Genomic DNA, 19,364 nt, shown 5'->3' on the forward strand with positions numbered 1-19,364 from the left:
TCGTCCCAGTCACTGTAAGTGCTGGGTTCCCCCCTGTTTCTCTTGGTGTCTCAGGCTCCCACCTACTGTTCCTCTTCCCAGTCACTGTAAGTGCTGGGTTCCCCCTGTTTCTCTTGGTGTCTCAGGCTCCCACCTACTGTTCCTCTTCCCAGTCACTGTAAGTGCTGGGTTCCCCCTGTTTCTCTTGGTGTCTCAGGCTCCCACCTACTTTTCCTCGTCCCAGTCATTTTAAGCGCTGGGTTCCCCCTGTTTCTTTTGGTGTCTCAGGCTCCCACCTACTGTTCCTCGTCCCAGTCACTGTAAGTGCTGGGTTCCCCCTGTTTCTTTTGGTGTCTCAGGCTCCCACCTACTGTTCCTCTTCCCAGTCACTGTAAGTGCTGGGTTCCCCCTGTTTCTCTTGGTGTCTCAGGCTCTCACCTACTGTTCTACGTCCCAGTCATTTTAAGTGCTGGGTTCCCCCTGTTTCTCTTGGTGTCTCAGGCTCCCACCTACAGTTCCTCGTCCCAGTCACTGTAAGTGCTGGGTTCCCCTCTGTTTCTCTTGGTGTCTCAGGCTCCCACCTACTGTTCCTCGTCCCAGTCACTGTAAGTGCTGGGTTCCCCCTGTTTCTCTTGGTGTCGAAGGCTCCCACCTACTGTTCCTCTTCCCGGTCACTGTAAGTGCTGGGTTCCCCCTGTTTCTCTTGGTGTCTCAGGCTCCCACCTACTGTTCCTCGTCCCAGTCACTGTAAGTGCTGGGTTCCCCCTGTTTCTCTTGGTGTCTCAGGCTCCCACCTACTGTTCCTCTTCCCGGTCACTGTAAGTGCTGGGTTCCCCTCTGTTTCTTTTGGTGTCTCAGGCTCCCACCTACTGTTCCTCTTCACAGTCACTGTAATTGCTGGGTTCCCCCTGTTTCTTTTGGTGTCTCAGGCTCCTACCTACTGTTCCTCGTCTCAGTCCTTGTAAGTGCTGGGTTCCCCCTGTTTCTCATGGTGTCTCAGGCTCCCACCTACTGTTCCTCTTCACAGTCACTGTAAGTGCTGGGTTCCCCCTGTTTCTCTTGGTGTCTCAGGCTCTCACCTACTGTTCTACGTCCCAGTCACTGTAAGTGCTGGGTTCCCCTCTGTTTCTCTTGGTGTCTCAGGCTCCCACCTACTGTTCCTCTTCCCAGTCACTGTAAGTGCTGGGTTCCCCCTGTTTCTCTTGGTGTCTCAGGCTCCCACCTACTGTTCCTCTTCACAGTCACTGTAAGTGCTGGGTTCCCCGTTTCTCTTGGTGCCTCAGGCTCCCCCCTACTGTTCCTCGTCCCAGTCACTGTAAGTGCTGGGTTCTTTTCTGCTTCTCATGGAGTTGTCGGCTCTGACGTTATTTTTCTTTGTCACAGTCCTTGTAAGTACTCGTTTCCCCTCGGTTTCTCCTGGGGTCTCAGGCTCCTAGTGCTGGGTTCTTTTCTGTTTAAATTTGGGTCTCAGGCTGTGACCCTACTCTTCCTCGTCTCAGTCCTCGTAAGTGATGGGTTCCCCTCTGTTTCTCTTGGGGTCTCAGGCTCTGACCCTACTCTTCCGCATCATTCCTTGTAAGTGCTGGGGTCCCCTCTGTTTCTCTTGGGGTCTCAGGCTGTGACCCTACTCTTCCTCGTCTCAGTCCTCGTAAGTGATGGGTTCCCCTCTGTTTCTCTTGGGGTCTCAGGCTCTCACAGACTGTTCCTTGTCACGGTCCTTGTAAGTGCTGAGTTCCCTTCTGTGTCTCTTGGGGTCTCAGCTTCTGACCTTACTCTTCCCCATCCTAGTCCTTGTAAGTGCTGGGGTCCCCTCTTTCTCTCTTGGGGTCTCAGGCTCTGACTCTACTCTTACTCGTCACAATTCTTGTAAGTGCTGGGTTACCCTCTGTTTCTCTTGGGGTCTCAGGCTCTGACCCTCATGTTCCTCATCACAGTCCTTGTAAGTGCTTGTTTCCCCTCTGTTTCTATTGAAGTCTCAAGCTCTGATCTTACTCTTTATTGTCAGGTTTTCTGACCTGCCTACTTCTCTTTCACTAGCAGGCTTGGACAGTTCAGAAGGATACTTCGAATGTTGGTCCCTTTGATGGCGCTGAGCATGGGTGGGTGAAGCTTGCATTCTACGCTTTTAAACTGGAGGTGTGGCCAGTAAAGCCCCCTCATGTTAAAAACTGATATACAATGTTTTATCGGTTTACCTGCTGAAAGGAGAAGGAACTGATGCTAAGCCATTAAGTTTGCCTTTTATCAGACCCCATGATAGAGTCTGACCTTCTAAACTATCTGTTCCCTAACCTTTGCTGACAGGGCACTACAAATCGATAACAGGAAAGAGGCTGAAAAGAAATAGTTTCTTACCTGTAACTCCAGTTGTCTCGTAGGGGAATTTCCATTTAAGTCATAAGCAACGAACAGTTGCGCCCACATGTGGGGATTCTGGAGCACTCTTTCACAATATAGCTTCTTAAATGCAGGTGTTCGCCTTTGTTCGGAAAGGCTTGCAGTCACTTAAGAGAGAAAAACATTATGCAGCGTATAAGAGCAGGCTACAATGGCCCAATTTTGCATCTTATAGTTAAAAAAAAGAGGCCAGGAGATTATATAATTTCATGGTGTTTTTGTAAAACAGCAAAAATTTATTTCACAAACCCTTTTTTAACTGAGTATAGTGATGAAGGAAAGCAGGTCAGTGTAGCCGGATAGGCTGTCATTATGAGTTAAAAATAGAGAGTGGCTTCAAGAACCTAGAGACCACCAGTGCCCCATCATGGTCAGCAGGTGGCAGTTGCTTCAGTTCCTGTTGTCTCAGTGTAATGCTCCCTCCAAACCTGGGCCTTCTCAACCACCCCCCGCGCTGTGTTAGTATCCCAACCTGCTGCCCACCGCCAGGGACGTGAAGGTTGTCATTGCCCAGCACGGACCCAGCGGCATGTCTTCTTCTCCCCATCCTAGTTTCCGTATTCTGGGTTTTAACGTCATCATTTGTCCAATACCGTTTGGAAAAAGTTTGCCAGTGCGTAAAGGATTGGGGTGGCTCCACGTTTTACTTATCTCTAATGTTGCACTCTCATTTATCAGAATCCAATACGCTAACTTCTCGTAGCATCGCTGAAAGAGAAGAACCTGTACACATGCTATCTAACTATACACGTAGCGCGCAGTAACATAGTGAGTGCATGTATCATCATGGCATCGTTCCTTAAGACTCTGTTTATTCCCCTATATCTAATAGCACTGAATCAGCTTATTTTTGATATAATGCTTTATGCCACACTTTTCCAGTTTCCAAGCCCTGTGTTGTTGCTATTACCAAATTGGATGGGTGGAAGGAGAAGTAGGGATAGTCATGGCAACTGAGTGGAGGCTTCTACAGAGTTGCGTGCTAGTCAACTACTCCGTGGAAGTTAGCACTTATATCATTCGTCCTGGAAGAATGCAGTGGTGTAATGAAAAATACAGTCCAGTATGCCAAAATGTCACGAAGCTTACCTCTGTACAGGTAACAAGCTCTGTATTTGAGCATTGAACAGTGAGAGCCTGCAGCATCTGTTAACATTCCTCCTCTACTTCTAACCTTTACCAGTTGGGAAGCCCCACGAGCGCTTGTCAAGCAGCCTGGTGCTGCCCATCACTCCTGAACATCCACGCCTCTTTGGGGGACTGAAGGGAATTTAGAGCTGAAAACCTGACCGTTGTGGTTTATTCGCGATGGACGGCGCCACAACCACCACAGGAACGGGAGTCCTGGATCCACCCTCTAAGGTGGAGCCTTGCTTGTGCAATCAAGAGGGTAGTCCTCATTCTGTGCCCTGGACAATGCCCTCAGGGCAGCACTTTCGGCCATTCAAAATTACTACTTTTCAACCCTTTCTAAAAATTGTTAGAGAATGTATAACTTTCCCTAAAGTATTTCAGGACTGGAAATAGACTAGTAAATAAGCCAACTGAAATATTTGGGGGAAAGTTCTTCTTTCCCAATGTATTAGAGGACTGGAGTTAGAATAGTAAATTTGGCCTTCCAGGATCCACCATGCCCACTGCTGCCCTGAGGTTGCAAAAGGGGGGAAGAAAAGTACACATAATGTGCCAATTTTCTGTTGGCACTCACAAATGCAAGTTGCGTTTCTTTCTTTATGCATTTCCCTTGTAAAAGGCAGCTAACCTTTTATTTTTAATTCGTTTTTCCCTTTTTAGGGGTTTGGATACTAGCAGTAGCAAGTGAAAGATGAAAGTGGTATGTGATGTAGAATACTACTGTGTTCTTGTGGGTGTAAGCTGGCAGATTTGTGACCCCTGGCACTCCCTGTACCAAGATCAATGATTACGCTGGACATTTGTATCCTTTCATGTTGGGTCTGGTGATCCGCCTAGTCCTCATTCATTCTGGGCTCTATGCTCCGTTCTGTTCACGTTCTTTTGTGGGGCGTTTGGAGGATGCATTAGATTAGTGTACAATTGGTTTTAATAAAAAATATAAACCAGACAGAAGTTACTAATGGAATAGCATTTTGTTTTCTTACCTGCTCCGCTAATGCTTTCTTTTGGTATTTTTGTCCTGGTTCATTCCGCCCACCCACCCGTCACATTGTGATAGCATTCATTAGGTCGAGCACGCGAGCATTGTGGGCTCTTAATCACGCCCACCGCACGACCATCACTGTCACTCATTCATGGGCTTGCCTTTAAAAAACTATCTATCATCACTGGTAAATGCTTTACGCGAGTCGCTACTTGGGGCGGTTTTGTTACCGCCTTGAAGGCTGCCCGTTACATAGATAATTGCATGATTACCCACACGTTTGACTGCGAGCCAATTTCTGTTTTCTTTTTGTCTCTCCTTCGTGCTCATGACATAAGCTAGACAGCTGAAAGCACTATGGCCGCCCTGAGCATGTTTTACTTTTAATTTTCAATGTATGTGGCAAGAAAAGTCCAGTTAGGAATTTACTCTAATAGCTCTAACTCGAGCAAACGCGAGACCCATTGCACTGCAAATGCTTGTTAAGCCTCTCCTGTGACACTGCATGCGCTGTCACATGCAAGAGATATTGCATAAAATGAGGCGCTTAGAGCCCACCCATTATTACAATTCATTAGATTCACTGTCAGCCTTATTTGAGGCCTTCTAATCGGCCAGCGTGTGCTGCCTTCACTCCCTCTCCTTTCGACTGGAGCATGGGTCAACTACTTATTGCTTTAACTTGATTGCTGTCCTTCAGTTCATCGTCTATGATTAAGGCACTACTTTTATTTTTTTCTTCTTCACTTTTGTCCTTGTTGAACCTTGTGTCATCTCTGGCTCTGTTTTACTGTGCCACACGCACCTCAAGGAAGACCTCTTCTCTATTGAAATGGATGCTTATTGTGACAGCATATTTTATCTGCTTTTATTGTGACTACAGTTGTTATATATACTTTCAAATGTATTTTCACTAAGACATGGGTGCAATTACTTTCTTTATCTGATAGAACTAACAAACACATATCCTCTGTTCAAATTAACTCATAATAATACTAAAACTTTACTCATATTTCCCTATACTAATCAACCACTAATTCCTCTTGGGTTCCACAGTAGCGTGCTACTTGCAGAAAAGCACTTCAACGCCTCATTAGGGGTAGTAAGCGCTATATAAATACTATTACAATTACAATTTTGAGGAGATGCGTGAATGATATGTATATTCCATAGTTACCTCTGTCCACTCCATTGGGGAGGAGGAGAGGTGCTTATGCCTTCAATACAGATTCCCCTAAGAGAGAACTGGAGTTACTGGTAAGAAACTGTTCCTTCTCTCTTAGGGGATCTCCATTGACTGTCGTAAGCACCGAATAGAGTAGCAAGCCGATCCCCACTAAGAGCGGTGGAGAGGACAGAGGAATGAGTAAGGTAGCCATCAAATCAACTAGATTTCTGAGAGAGGCCTCTCCTACTTTAGCATCTGCTCTTTCATCCGAGTACAGGCAGTAGTGCTTGGTGAAAATGTGAACAGATCTCCATGTAGCTGCTTTGCAAATACCCTTAATAGGGATATTACTCATTTTAGCTGCAATAGCCGCTTTATCCCTAGTGGAGTGAGCTATTGGTCTAGCTGATAGTGTCTTGTTAGCTTTCTGATAGCATAACAGCTTACAGGAAACTATTCATAAGGAAAAGGATTGCTTGGAAGTGGCTAACCCTGTACAGACTGGACCTTAGTTGATAAACAACTGGTGCCTTCTGCTGATGTCACAGGTCTTCTCAAGATAAAACTTCAAAACTCTCTTCACATCTAGAGAATTAAGTGTTCTCTCAGCTGGAGTAGAGGGATTCTCAAAGAATGTTGGCAATGAGATAAGCTGACTGACATTGAAATCCAAAATAACCTTAGGAAGGATTTTCGGGTGAGTCCTCAGTACCACTTTACTGTGTATAGTTCGTAAGAACATAATTCTTGGATCTTGCTAACCCTGCAGGCTGATGTTGTTGCAAAAGGAAAGCTATTTTCCAAGAAAGATGTTGCAGGGATGCCTTGTGAATGGGCTAAAAGGGACCTGCATAAGCCGTGAAAGGACTATGTTAAGTTCCCAGGAAGGTGAAGGACGCCAAATGGGAGGAAAAACCGTCTTAAACCCTCAAAGAAAATCCTTGATTAGAGGTATTTTGAAAAAAGGTTTGTGGCGGGCATTTTTTTGTAGGCAGTAAGGGCTGCCAAGTGAACCTTTATGGAAGAGAATTACAAGCCAAATTTTGCCAAGTGTAGCAAGTATTGAAGAATGACATTTTCTTGGCAAGTTGAAGGGTCCATGTTCTTGGAGAAACACCAAATGCTAAATCTCTTCCACTGGAAGGCATATGTGGAACGGGTAGAAGCCCGCTTAGCCTCTTTGAGTATCTCCATGCAGGCTTTGTGGCAGGTTCAAATGTCCGTAACACACTAGTTCAGGAGCCATGCAGCCAAATTTGAGGAGAGAGGTTTGGGTGTACCATCTAGCCTCCAACTTTTGTCTGTAGGTCTGGTCTGCATGGCATCTTGAGATGGGGACACTCTCACCGGTGAAGATCTGTAAAACACCACTGACGTGGCCATTTCAGAGCTATTAGGATCATCTTGGCTCTCGAATGGGACAGCTTGATGAGGACTGATCGGATCAGGGGAGTCAGAGGAAGAAATTTGCCAGACCAGTCCATCCAAAGGGCATTCCAGTGTCCCTGGCTAGAAAGACCGTGAGGTGAAGCTTCGGTATTTTTTATTTTCTGCGGTGGCAAACAATTCAATGGTTGAAGATTTCCACAGCTTGAAGATGTTTTGTATGAAGTCGTCGTGTAAGACCCATTTATGGTTTTCCTGCAGAACTCTGCCGAGACCGTCTGCCTGGGCATTTTGGACGCATCGAAGGTGAGTTGCCATGATCATCAGGTCCCTGGCTATGAGCCATTTCCAAATTGTTTGACCCTTGTGTGACAAGGGCCTGGGCCTCATTCTTACCTGCTTTTTGAGGTAGTACATGGTGGTGGTAATGTCTGTCTGAACAAGCAAGGACTGGGTTTTGAACGATGGACAAAATGCCTTCAGTGCCAACTGGACTGCATGTAGTTCGGAGAGATTGATGTAATATGTTATGTCTCCTTGTGACCATTTGCCCTGAATTTGGAGATGATCCATGTAGGCTCCCCATCCTAGTAGTGATGCATCCGTCATTATTGTTTGAGGAGAAACATGATGAAATAGCATTCCTCGAAGCAGGCTGGCTGGAGAACATCACCAGTTTAGGGACTGCTTTGCATGAATGGATAGTTTTATCCTGTTTTCCCAGTTGCCTGTCAGTTGGTCCCACTAGTCCTCAAAACATTCCTGAAGAGGTTGCATGTGGAGACAGGCATTCGGTGTGAGGAAGATGCAGAAGGCCATCAATCCAAGAAGAAACGGCACTGCCCTCGCCGATGGATGAGACTTTCATGAGAAAGTCACACTTCTGAAACATTAATAAGCGTCTCTCCTCCAAAGAACACGCTTGCTTGTTTGGTGTCAACGGAGGCTCACAAATAATGCGATGTTTGAACCGGGATAGGTATGCAGAGGATGACATGAAGCCCCAAGCATTGAATGAGATTGCAGGTCACGTTTTAATGAAGTTGGGCTTCCCGAGATGTTGACGCCTTTATTAGCCAATCGTCTACGTATGCGTAGATGAAGATTCTGTGCTTTCTGAGGTAGGCCGCCACTACTGCCATGCACTTTGAGAATGTTCGGGGTGCTGACTTTAGGCCAAATGGAAGTACTTGTTATTGATAATGGTCCAAACTCTGGAGCACTTGAAGCTTTCTGGTGATTGGAATAAGAAAACATGCATCTTGAAGGTTGATAGAGCAAAGCTAATCTCCCTGGTAGACTTGATGTAACACCAGCATTCAGAACTTTTTTTGCCAAATCTATTTGTTGGCTACTTTGAGGTCGAGTATGGGTCTGAATTTGTTCTTGTCTTTTTCATCAGAAAGTACCTGGAATAAATGCCTGTTCCCCTTTGTCTGTGGAGAACGGCTTCCACCGCCTTTGTCTGTAGGGGGTGTTGACCTACGACTGTAACCTTGGGAGACTGAAATTTGTCAATTTCGGAGGTATGGACGATGGGGGGACTTGTGAACTTGAAATACTACCTATTTTGCACAATATTCAGAAGACAAGCGTCTTGAGTGATTTTTTGCCATTCTGCCAGATAATGAAAAATGCTTCCCCCTAACGGAGTGGGTAACGGAAGAAGAGGAAGAAAGGACTCATGGTTTGGATCCTGTTGCCTCTTTACCCCCTTGAGCAGGCTGTTGGCTGGATCTTCCTCCTGTCTGCTTTCGTTGTTGTTGGGAAGGTATCTGGGGGTGTTGCTGCTGTTGACCTAGATACCATTGAGGGGTTTGAACCCTCTGAGTTTAAAACTGGCGTTGGTAGGGTCTGAAGGATTTTCTCTGCTCTTTCGGTCTCTCTAGACCCACCGCTTTAAAGGTTTCCATCTCAGTTGTCATGTGTGCCATCTCATCATCAGTGTGACTTCTGAAGAGAGGGGAGCCTGAGAATGGTAGGTTCTGGATCCTTTGCTGAGACTCCGGCTTGAGAGATGTTAAACGGAGCCAAACATGTCTCCTTAAAGCAACTCCGTGGCAGCATTCATGTGCAGCTAAGAGAATCCACAGCTGCACTGATCACTTGATTGGACACCATATTACCCTTGTTAACCATTTACATGAAGTCTCCCTGTTTATCCAACATTTTGCAGAGCATTTTCCCTGGGACAGAGTCCCATAGAGCTCTGTTATAGCTTCCCAGGAGAGCAGTTGCACTGGCTGCTTTTATTGTTGTTGCGGCAGTGCAGCAGATTTTGCAGCCTGCAGGATCCACTTTCTCACTCTCCTGATCAGGAGGAACCCATGATGAAGGTGGAGTGTCATGTTGCTTTTAGGCTGTTAAGATAACAGAGTCAAGAGACGTATGCCAGTATTTCTTTTGTAACCTTGACAGAGCGAGCTTAACTGTGGCTGCTGTCAAAAACAGCTTCATGGCTGACTCTAGGAGGCCAGGGTCCAGTAGCAGTAGTGGTCGTGAGGCTGTCCATTGGTGTAACGTCTCAAATATTACAGATGTGGAGGGTGTAGGAATTGACATCTGTATATTAAGTTTGCCAGCTCCACGTCCCAGGACCTCTTGGAATGTAGTAATGTCACCCACCCGAGATACACAAGGCGGTGGAGGCTCAGAAAATGTCTGAGAATTTCCTTTCATAGAGGTAGTATCTCTAGATCTGTGACGGGATCTTGTGTAAGATCTAGATCTTGACCTTGAATGGTGGGAACAATGCCACTGGTGAGAATGGCGCAAAGATGGTGATGAGTGCCTGGAACTGTAGCATCTGTGAAGGCGAGAGCAAAGACGTGATCAGAAGTGCGATCTTGGTCGTGGCAAAGGAGCCTCCATAGGTGGTGGAATGGGCGCCATTAGAAGGGGTGCTGAAGGTGGTGGTGGAGGAGGCGTAGTTGGGGGGGATGGAGATGAGTACAATGCGAAGAGAATATATTCTTGAATAATGAGAATCTGGAGATGAGTAAATGCGTCTCCTCTTCTTCCCTGTCTCTTGGTGTCTCCTCGATGTCGAAATTCTACTACGATGCATCAATGTCGATCTGCTCCCCGACATCGTCCTCTGTCAACACCTCAATGTCAATCTACTCCTTCCTGACATTGAAACACTCCTCGACGTCAATCGCGCCTCCACTTCAGCGGTGTATTCCCTTCGACATCGACTGGTGTCTCAAAGATGACTGAGGTCTCTTTCTCAATGTCGATCCAGCCCTTGACGACAAACAGGTAGGAGCTGTATCTTGCCTCGATGACAATCATGTCGACGTCGACAGGGTCTAATGTCTCTTTTGAGCTGGAATCCTCTTTTTGGACCTCGCCCATCCTTCTGGGGTTGATGGGTGAGCCCTAATGAAAGACTGACCTTCCTCTCACTCAGAGGTCCCACCTTCAGCCTGTACTTGCTGTCTTCGTCTCTCCTCAATCCAACAGAGGTGAATCTTCTCCCTTTCTTGCAAAATGTGTAGCAAAAAGTTCCTACAATGATGACAAGAGTCAGTAACATGAGATGCTGAAAGGCGGATGATGCAGACCTGATGAGGGTCTCATTTTCTCTTCCCCCCTCACACAGGCAGGGCACTTGATAAATAAGGATGGAATTTAATTTGACAAAACACCTTACTTTTCTGTTTAGAAAAATAAGAAAAAGGCAGGGAGAGATGGAAACTGTTGAGTAAAAGTGTTGTCACCAAATTTCTACTGGAAATTTTTGATGAGAAAATGCCTAAAAAAGCAGAGCTCAATGCTCCAGGACCTGTAAGCAGGAGCCAGAAAAAAGAACTGAAGCAACTGCCACCTGCTGAGCACGATGAGATACTGGTGGGCTCTAGGTTCTTAAAGGTACAGTCTCTATTTTTAACTCATATAATGATAGTCTATGGAGCTAAACTGTCTTGCGTTCCTTCATCTCTATACTTTATTAAAAAGGGTTTGTAAAAGACATTTGCGCTGCTTTACAAAACCATCATGAAATTATATACATATATAATCTCCTGGCCTCTTTTTTAACTACACGATAAAGAATTGGGCGATTGTAGCTGGCTCCTATAGGCTGCATACTATGTTTATTTCCTAAGTGACTCTGCAGGCCATCCGGAAGAAGAGCAAACATCTATACTTAAGAAGATATATTGTGAAAAAGTGCTCTGGGATCCCCCGCATGTGGGCAGGACTATTCAGTGCTTATGACTATCAAAGTAGATAAACTACAAGAGAACCACTGTACGGTGATTCACAAACAATGTTCAGTTGATTATTATTTTAGACTGTGACGGAAGCAGTATTCTCTTGATCAGAGGAAATATTTTTTCTTCTTCCATATTCAGAGCCTTAATTCCTAAAACAGTATATACCATTTGTATACAATTTTACTATTTAATATTTAGTCAATGCACATTTAAGCTGTCATAATGGGTGTATTCCCAAAGTCATGGTTTCATTGGAACCTACGCGCCAATACTGACAGCCATCAAGTTTGGATTAACTAGCCATGAGCTGCCTTGTCCTGACGTTTGCGCTGGATCATCACACCCTTGAAGGATGTGAAAGATTCTGCTGCTCCATTGTGGTTGAGTAGCCACGGGGACTACAACCTTGTGTAGGAAGTCTGACTATTAAAACCAAGTGAGAAGTTTGCTTTCACGGTTTCATCAGTCCTACAACCTTCACTTGTTTTTAGGTGAAGTGCAAGCGCGTTGACCTGTTGTAACTATCATGGGGTTTTAACCACGCTCACCTCTTTAATTCGTTCCTGGGCTTGCTTTTCAAAAATCACATGATGTCTTTAGTAAATGCTTGATGTTTGTCCCGCCTTGAGGCTGTTTTTGTCACTTGCAGACTGCCCCTGTTACATGGATTATTTCACGACTGCCATATACGTAACTATGGGCAATTTATTTTTTCTTTTGTCTATCCGCTTCGTGCGGCATGGCAGCCATGGAGCTCACAGAGTCAACAGGCACAACAGCATGAACGCGATCGGCGGTATTGGAGTTTTGGTCACATTGTTCACAGTTACCTAATCAGTCATTTCTTGTGGTTCTCCTCTTATAACACTTGAAATTGGTAAATGCTTTACATAAAACAGAAATCCTCAATGCAAAAGCACAGCGGAAGAGCTGATACTAGAATATTCACAGCATTCAGGAAACTCGCCCAATAATGCTTTGCAAGGAATGACTTTTTCAAAACATATTTGCTCATAACTCACCGTGTGGTCGTCCTAGGACTATGGGACCTCCACCATGATGTTCAGCCCAAAACACTCTTTCTGACTAGGTCATCTCTGGGTCCCCCCACACTAGGTTAGTGGGGACCCCAAAATAATAATCCCCTCCCACCATTCAGTGTCTCAAGCTTTCTCATGGCTAGAACGTTTGTTGTACAGCTGGGAGACGTTTTGTTTTAAATGCCTTGTTTGTGATATAATTGCAGTAGGCCTGCTAGCCCCAAAAATGCCCTCTAGGGGCTAAGAATATGGTTACACTGCATTACTCTCTTGTTTATTCCACAGGGTTATGCCCTCTAGGGGATAACAATATGGTTACATGGCCATGTTTCTTACAAATTATATTTTTGTTATGGTGCCCTGTAGGGGCTGTTTTGAACTTTACTGTTTAATGCCAAAAGTTTATTGCTGATAAAGGTTTATTTGATAATTGTATATGTTTTATTAATCTCCCCTTATTACAATCATAACCATAATTCAGGTCAACTTAACATCCTTATTATACTATGACTGTTTGAACACTCTTGATGTGTTTGGGTGACCCTTCTAGTTTATTTCTCCTCTGAATGTCTTGTGTCTTTTTGGGGAACTTGTGTTAGCCAGCCAGCAACTCTGATGGTGGGGTGGTGAAAGTGGTATTCTATTGGAATTAGCACGGCAAATATAAACTAGGATGCTAAATGGCAACATTTTCATTTTTTGCTGCATATAGAGGAAGAAGGTAAATGGAAGTGCTTTAGTAATGCGCAGGGCCACTGGAATTATATGGCAGAAAATGACATTTTGAGGCAGGACTGACAAATGTATGTGGCAAAAAAAGTCCAGTTATGAATTTACAATGCCCATAGGTCTAACTCAAGCAAATGTGAGACCTATTGCATTGCAAATGCTTGTTGTTCTTAGGCTCCGTAGAGCATGATCATGTTATTTTTCCAGCTCCCCAAGAAACCATGTATGATGAATGTGAGGAAAGTGTAGTTGTGTCATAACAAGAAAGACAGCTCAGTGACTTACGATCATCTACATGAATTGCTTGAGCAGACGTATAGGCTTAATGAATAGAGCTTAAACATTTACTCAGAGTCATCTGAACATTTGTGCGCGCAATGAAGATGATGTCACTGATCCGGAGGTTCACCCAAGTTAGTTTGATGGTCATAAAATCTCTTAATATTTTGGAATAATGCACTTCTCTGTCACGTAATGTTACCAGACAGACATCTTTGATGTTGGACATTGAAATGACTGTGTCAGTACCTGTGTGATTATATCTTTAGGAGAGTCAAGACCTCCCGAGAAAGTTCCAGTAATCTGTTTATCACGCTGTGAATGAGGCTATTTCTGCAACCCTTAAAGATCCGGCGACCTCCCAAGTTAGCATATTTGAAGTCTACATGGATTGATCAAGACACCAGATAATCACAGAGGCTTCTGTGTAGACATCCTTCTGAGTCTCTACTCTGCTTGATGGTGTGTGCAGCCTTTGGTATTAAATACAGACGCACTTTGATGGTAGCAGGAAAATCTGCCATTTTTATTAGCTGTACATACAGTTTTGTAAAATCCATAACCTTGTAGTTTAAGCATCTCCTCTCCCCTTGGGTGGCATTTCTTCACCTTACGCCAAAGTTTCCAAATTGAGAACAGGAAATGCCAACACCGACATACAACATCAGCGTCATCAAAGCAAGCATAGGCTACTGATTAGAGTAAAACACGGAAAAGAAGTGGAAGATTGGGGCACAGAGATGGAAAGAGAAAGGAGAGCAGCAATGGACTAGAGTGGGACAAGCAATGAGAGGAGAATAAGAAATGGAAGACCAATGGAGAGGATAAGATAGGAGAAAATGACAAAGACAAAGCAGCAAGGGAGAAATGAGGGAGGGGACCGAAGAGCGAGAAAAGCAGGTGCAGTGATTAAAAGTATGGAAAAGTATATAGCAGAGCAACAAGAGACAGGAAAAAATGAAATAAGGGAGGAAGAGTCAGCAGAGATTCAATAATGCTGAGGGGGAGAGGAGAAAGCAGAAGAAAGATTAAAGAGTGGGCAAACAGTGGAAAACAAGAAAGCGGAGAGGAGAAGGAGGTCAGAGGGTAAGGGTAGAAGGGAAATTGTCATAGGGCAGCGCACAGGAGAAAATAAGAAAGGAAAGCAGCAGGAAGATGTGAGTGGGAAGAAGTGATTTAGAGATAGAGGGTAGCAAGAGAAGAAGAAAGAAAAAGCTAAAGAGTGAAGGAAAAGGACAAGGACCCATGATTGGGAGATAGAGAGGAGTTAGATGGAGAGGTTGGAAGAGAGAGATGGGAGGCGGAGTGGTTACAGAAAGAGAAGGTGAGCTAGTGTGGGAGGGGAAAAAAGGGGGAGCCACAATGAGGGGGGAGTGGCGAAAGCTAGAGAGGGAGGATGACAATAAGAAGAGATAGTGCAGAGAAAGGGAAGGTTGCTAGAGAGTAGGAAGGAAAGTTGAGAACTGTGGAGGAGGTAAGAGTGGGATGAGGAACAGAAAGGACCCTGAGTGAGAGGAGGTGAGAAAGAGGGGTTAGAGTGGAAGGAAGGGGAATTAAAGAGACTGGAGCTAGAGTGAGAAGGAGGAAAAAACAGGGAATCTACAGTAGGAGAGAAGCTAGAAGGGAAGAGAGGGTACTAAAGTGGGAGGAACCCAAAGAAAGAAGCTAGAATAGACACACAGGTAAAAGAGGTGCTGCTGTGGAAGGTAAAGAGATAATGGAGACATAGTTCTGTATGAGGAGATAAAACTACAGAGTGAGAGAAAGGGAGGAAGAGCAATAGAGTTGGTTTCAGTAGGAAATATAAGAAATAGAAAAGAGCTTGAGTAGGAGGAGGTGAGAAAGAGGTATTAAAGTTGAAGGAAAGGGAATTACAGAAATTGAAGCTAGAGTGAGAGGAAGGAACAGAAATGGGTCTAGAATAGGAGGGAAAAGGAAAGTTAAAGGAGCTAGAAAGGAACAAAGGAAGAGAGGGGAGTTAGAGAGGGAGGAACCAAAAATAAGACACTACAATAGACGCACAAGTAAAAGAAATGCTGCTCTGGAAAGAGGAGGGATAATAAAGTGACAATTTGGTAGGAGCAGAGAATGTGGCAAGCTAGAGTGGAGTAAAAGTTAGGATGTAGAAGACTAAAGGGAGCTAGAGTATGAGAAAGAAAGGAACAAGAAGTATGGAAGAGTAGGAGAAGAGCAGAAGATTGAGGGAAAGGAGCTAAAATGTGAGGCGTAAACGGCAGGGCTGTGTAGCTGGAATGGAGTGGGAAGTAAGATTGGGAGGAAAGGAGAGTAGCAAGAATGTAAATAAAATTGAGAGCGAGAGGAAGGGAGGTGAAGTAATAGGTGGAGGACAAAGGGGATGAGAAAGGAAAAAAGGACAAAAGAATGTACAGTGTAAAGAAATAAAAGATGGGTGTTATAGCTGGGCATGGGAGAAGGAGGGGAGATGAGAGGATGGGAGGACGAGAGTGGAGCCAGGAAGACAGAGGAGAGCTAGAGTGTGTTGTAGGAAGATGAGAATGGTAAAGCGAGCAGAAAAACAAAGGCACTGATACAATGGACAGAGAAGCTCTCAATCCAAGACATTGACATCCATGTCAGACTCCGAGGAGGGGTCGGGTCTGACACAGCAGGAAGTAATGTCTGGTTGACCATTCCACACACTGCCAACCACATCAATCTCTTCATCCTCATTTGGCATGGACAGCTCAATCAGGGAGTCAAAAAAACTGCCCAACGTAGAATTCACAGTGGTATCAGCTTCCCCAGTGGATGTGAGTATCCTGAAGTCTGAGTGCTCTGACACAATGTCATCCAAATAAGTCGCATCAGAACCGCCACTCACTCTACCTTGCAGAACAACTGAACTAGTATTGGTATCAGAGCCACGAGGTTTGTGGAAATCCTTCACTGTGCTCAAAGACAAGTGGTCATGTTGACGTCTTTTCTGAGATGATACTGCAGCCTTTTTCCCAGCTACTGCAGTACGTTTCCTACACTTGGTATTCCGGGCTTCATCTGCACCTACAGAAAGAGGTGTCTGATCCATGGTAAGAACTTTGTGGGTTTCTAGCTTTACTGCGACAGATTCTATCTCATCTTGACAAGGCGGAACATTGTTCAGAAGGCGTATGGTACACACTGATACCTCATGTTGTTTTATCTCCTTGTCCCTCTCTCGTCGTTCAGGAAAGGACTGCTTGCTCACATCGTCTGCTTTATCTGCACCACATATGGGCATCAAAATGGGGCTCAATGCGGGATCAGCCTGCCTGGTTTCAACATCTCTTTCTTGGGTGATAGTAATTTGCTCTTCCTGTGCAGGCTGACTTGTGGCTGATGAAGACAGCATGAGATCTAAATGCTCTTCACTCTGATGTACTTGTTCTCTGTCCTCTCGTACAGCTGTTGGGGAAGGATGCCACTGAACTGGGTGCGCCATTGACAACATTTGGTTGGCAGTGGGAGAAAGGCCATTTGAAGGTTCACAAACTCCCGGGCCATTCATGGGATTCATGTTATGATCATCTTCTGACTGGGGAGTCCTGCCTGTGATCTTTAATTGCGCTCTACTGCCTTCATCAGCTGAAATAGTGCAGTTGGCAGTAGAAAGGCCTGGGCTCTTCCTAACACTGCTGGGAGGAGAGACTTGTGCAGACTCACAAGGAGTCCAGTCTTCCAAGGGATGTCGATAATTGACAATTTCTGAGTGGTCACTCCCAGTTGTGAATTGAGACTGGCTTCCAACTCCCAAGGTATTGGAACTTACAGTGGGAAGTCTGGAGATTGATGTTATGCTTTGCTTTTGGTCGTTAGATGGAGAAAGAATGTCTGCAGACCCACAGAGGGGTAACTGTTTGAATTCTTCCAGGAGATGCATGGTATGGCCGTTTTGTAATTGGGCACTCCTTGTGATATTAATTTGCCCCACAATGGCTTCATCCCTGGAAGGGTGAGAGCCCGCCACAGATGAACTAGGCCGTGAGCTAACACTCTCCCTTGGCTTTCTAGCACAAGAAAGGGCACTAGCAGTGTTACCTGGGGATAGCTGGGTCAGGTTTTCCAAAGGATGCTCTTTATAAATGTTTTTTGCTTCAGGGCTCTTGTTTGTGATCTTAGAAGATTCTTTACAGCTCACACTGCCTGAGGTGTTAGAACTTGTGACGGAAAGGCTTTTGTTTTGGTCACTGGCACGAGAAAAGGCATGTGTAGTCTCAGAGGTCTTTACCTGGGCCAGGTTAGTTCTGGATTGCAATGTATGGCTTTGCTGTGATTGGGGGTGCACGTTCGTAATCTCCCAGCCTCCCAAATGTTTCATATCCACTGAAGTGCTGCAGTTTTTCTTGGTGAGAATGGAGTGCTGTGCCATGCCGTCAACAGATTTTGAAACACTTTTTTTCACAGAGGACGTGGCAAGACATTCTTGAGTACTGGGTGTAAAGTTCTTACTGTCGGCAAAGTGAGCGCACTCTTGTGATTTATCCGTGGCCACAGTTCTATGGCATGAGGTAGGCCTCGTGATATTTAAAGAGTCACAGGCTCTCCCTGGTGCTGGTATCCTAGGATTATTGTGTGGCATGCTGAATTTAAAGCGGCTCAACTTGATCCGCCGCACAGGCTGTAAGCCACTTTCTGTTGAAGACTCTGTGCTGTCAGGCAGAGGTTCCAAGCTCTCACAAGAAGACACAGTGGGGGAGTTTATACTTACACTCTCACTGACACCAGAAGATGTGTGCAGTGGAGAGGAACTAGGTTCACTGTCTGTATACCTCTCTTCTAGTGGATTTTGGCAGCATCTCACTGACATTAAGGTATCGCTGAGCCGGGAGCTTGGACTCTCCACCACAGCCACATCTCTGCATTTCTCCCCTGCTGGATTAGGCATCAACTCTTGCTTGATGTCCTTGGCATCTTTGATTTTGACAGCATCCCGAAGAATGGGTTGATCACACGTTTGGAAGCATTTGCGATTCAAGCGTGGCCATGAGTCTGTCCTCACCAGCTTGACTCCTTGCAGCTGCAGAACCTCAAGCTCTGGAATGTGTAGCTGTCGAGCAGCAGCCAACACTCCGTCCAACTCCTCCCGGGTCACCTCCAGCTCTGACGTGTACAGGTAGTGGACCAGCTTGTTCAGAGTGATTGGCTTAATTCCAGGAAGGTTGAGATGTCTTGGTTGGCCACTGGATCTTGTGCCCTTCAGACGCTCTGTAAAGAAGGGGCTGCATGCAGACAGGACACAGGCGTGAGCAGAAATGACTTCATCTGCAGGGAAATTAGAAAAGTAGTGGAAAACATGTAGAAATATTTTAGAAAATTAGCAAGCAAATTATGTATGTATGTAGTATTTATCTAGCACGAGCACTGTTTTATAGGGCCAAAGGATAAGATACAGTTAACTAGTGATTGTAGGAGTACCTGGGTTCTGACACTGCAAATGGACTGTTACTACATTAGTTAAAATTGTCTGCCCTTTCCCCACTAGCTCTGTACTGTGACTAATTACGTTCCTGGAATCTGAAAGCCACTTCTTCAGAGAACACAATTTAAAGGCTGGGGCTCCCATTACCAGGATTAGCACCACTGCTACCCCCAGTCTTCAGACTGACATTGCATCAGTTTCCTAGACAAAGAGCTCTAGTGCTCATAGCCGTCGGCTTCCAGGCTGAATGGACGTCACTTGTGAGACTGAAGGGGCTGCATCCCTTTCACCTCTGATAGAAGACTGCCCTAGGGAAGCTGAGCAGCATCCCCAAACTCAAATGATGTACTCTCAAGCTGTACAAAAAGTAAATTATAAGGTGTATGGGGGGCAGGTGGGACATCTGGTGAAGGTGGGCTAAAAAAGACATGCAAAAGATTATCTAGAGCAACTAACTTCAACATCAAACTCACTTCCTCCACACTAAGGCTAAAATTCAAAAGGCTACTCCTCGGGCCTCATTTTAAACAAATGCTGGCACCCCATGCTGCGTGGTTTACATGGGTGTCCAAGAGGACCTATGGTACAAAGAAAGAGAAAGTAAAAGGTCGATCTTAACCATATGGAAAAA

At 45.2% G+C, this 19,364-nt stretch overlaps 1 protein-coding gene across 1 annotated transcript in view; it reads right to left on the reverse strand.

The window, feature by feature from the left end:
- Positions 1 to 13,837: 13,837 nt before the first annotated feature.
- The window catches only part of BTBD18 (BTB domain containing 18), a 134,519-nt gene continuing 128,992 nt past the window's right edge, over positions 13,838 to 19,364 (reverse strand). Inside the window, exon 6 of the mRNA XM_069233068.1 lies at positions 13,838 to 18,576. Coding sequence (XP_069089169.1) covers positions 15,887 to 18,576 — 2,690 coding nt within the window. The 3' untranslated portion in view covers positions 13,838 to 15,886. The remainder of the gene's footprint in view (positions 18,577 to 19,364) is intronic.

The sequence above is a fragment of the Pleurodeles waltl genome, chromosome 4_2, assembly GCF_031143425.1.
Source record: "Pleurodeles waltl isolate 20211129_DDA chromosome 4_2, aPleWal1.hap1.20221129, whole genome shotgun sequence".
Classification (NCBI taxonomy): domain Eukaryota; kingdom Metazoa; phylum Chordata; class Amphibia; order Caudata; family Salamandridae; genus Pleurodeles; species Pleurodeles waltl.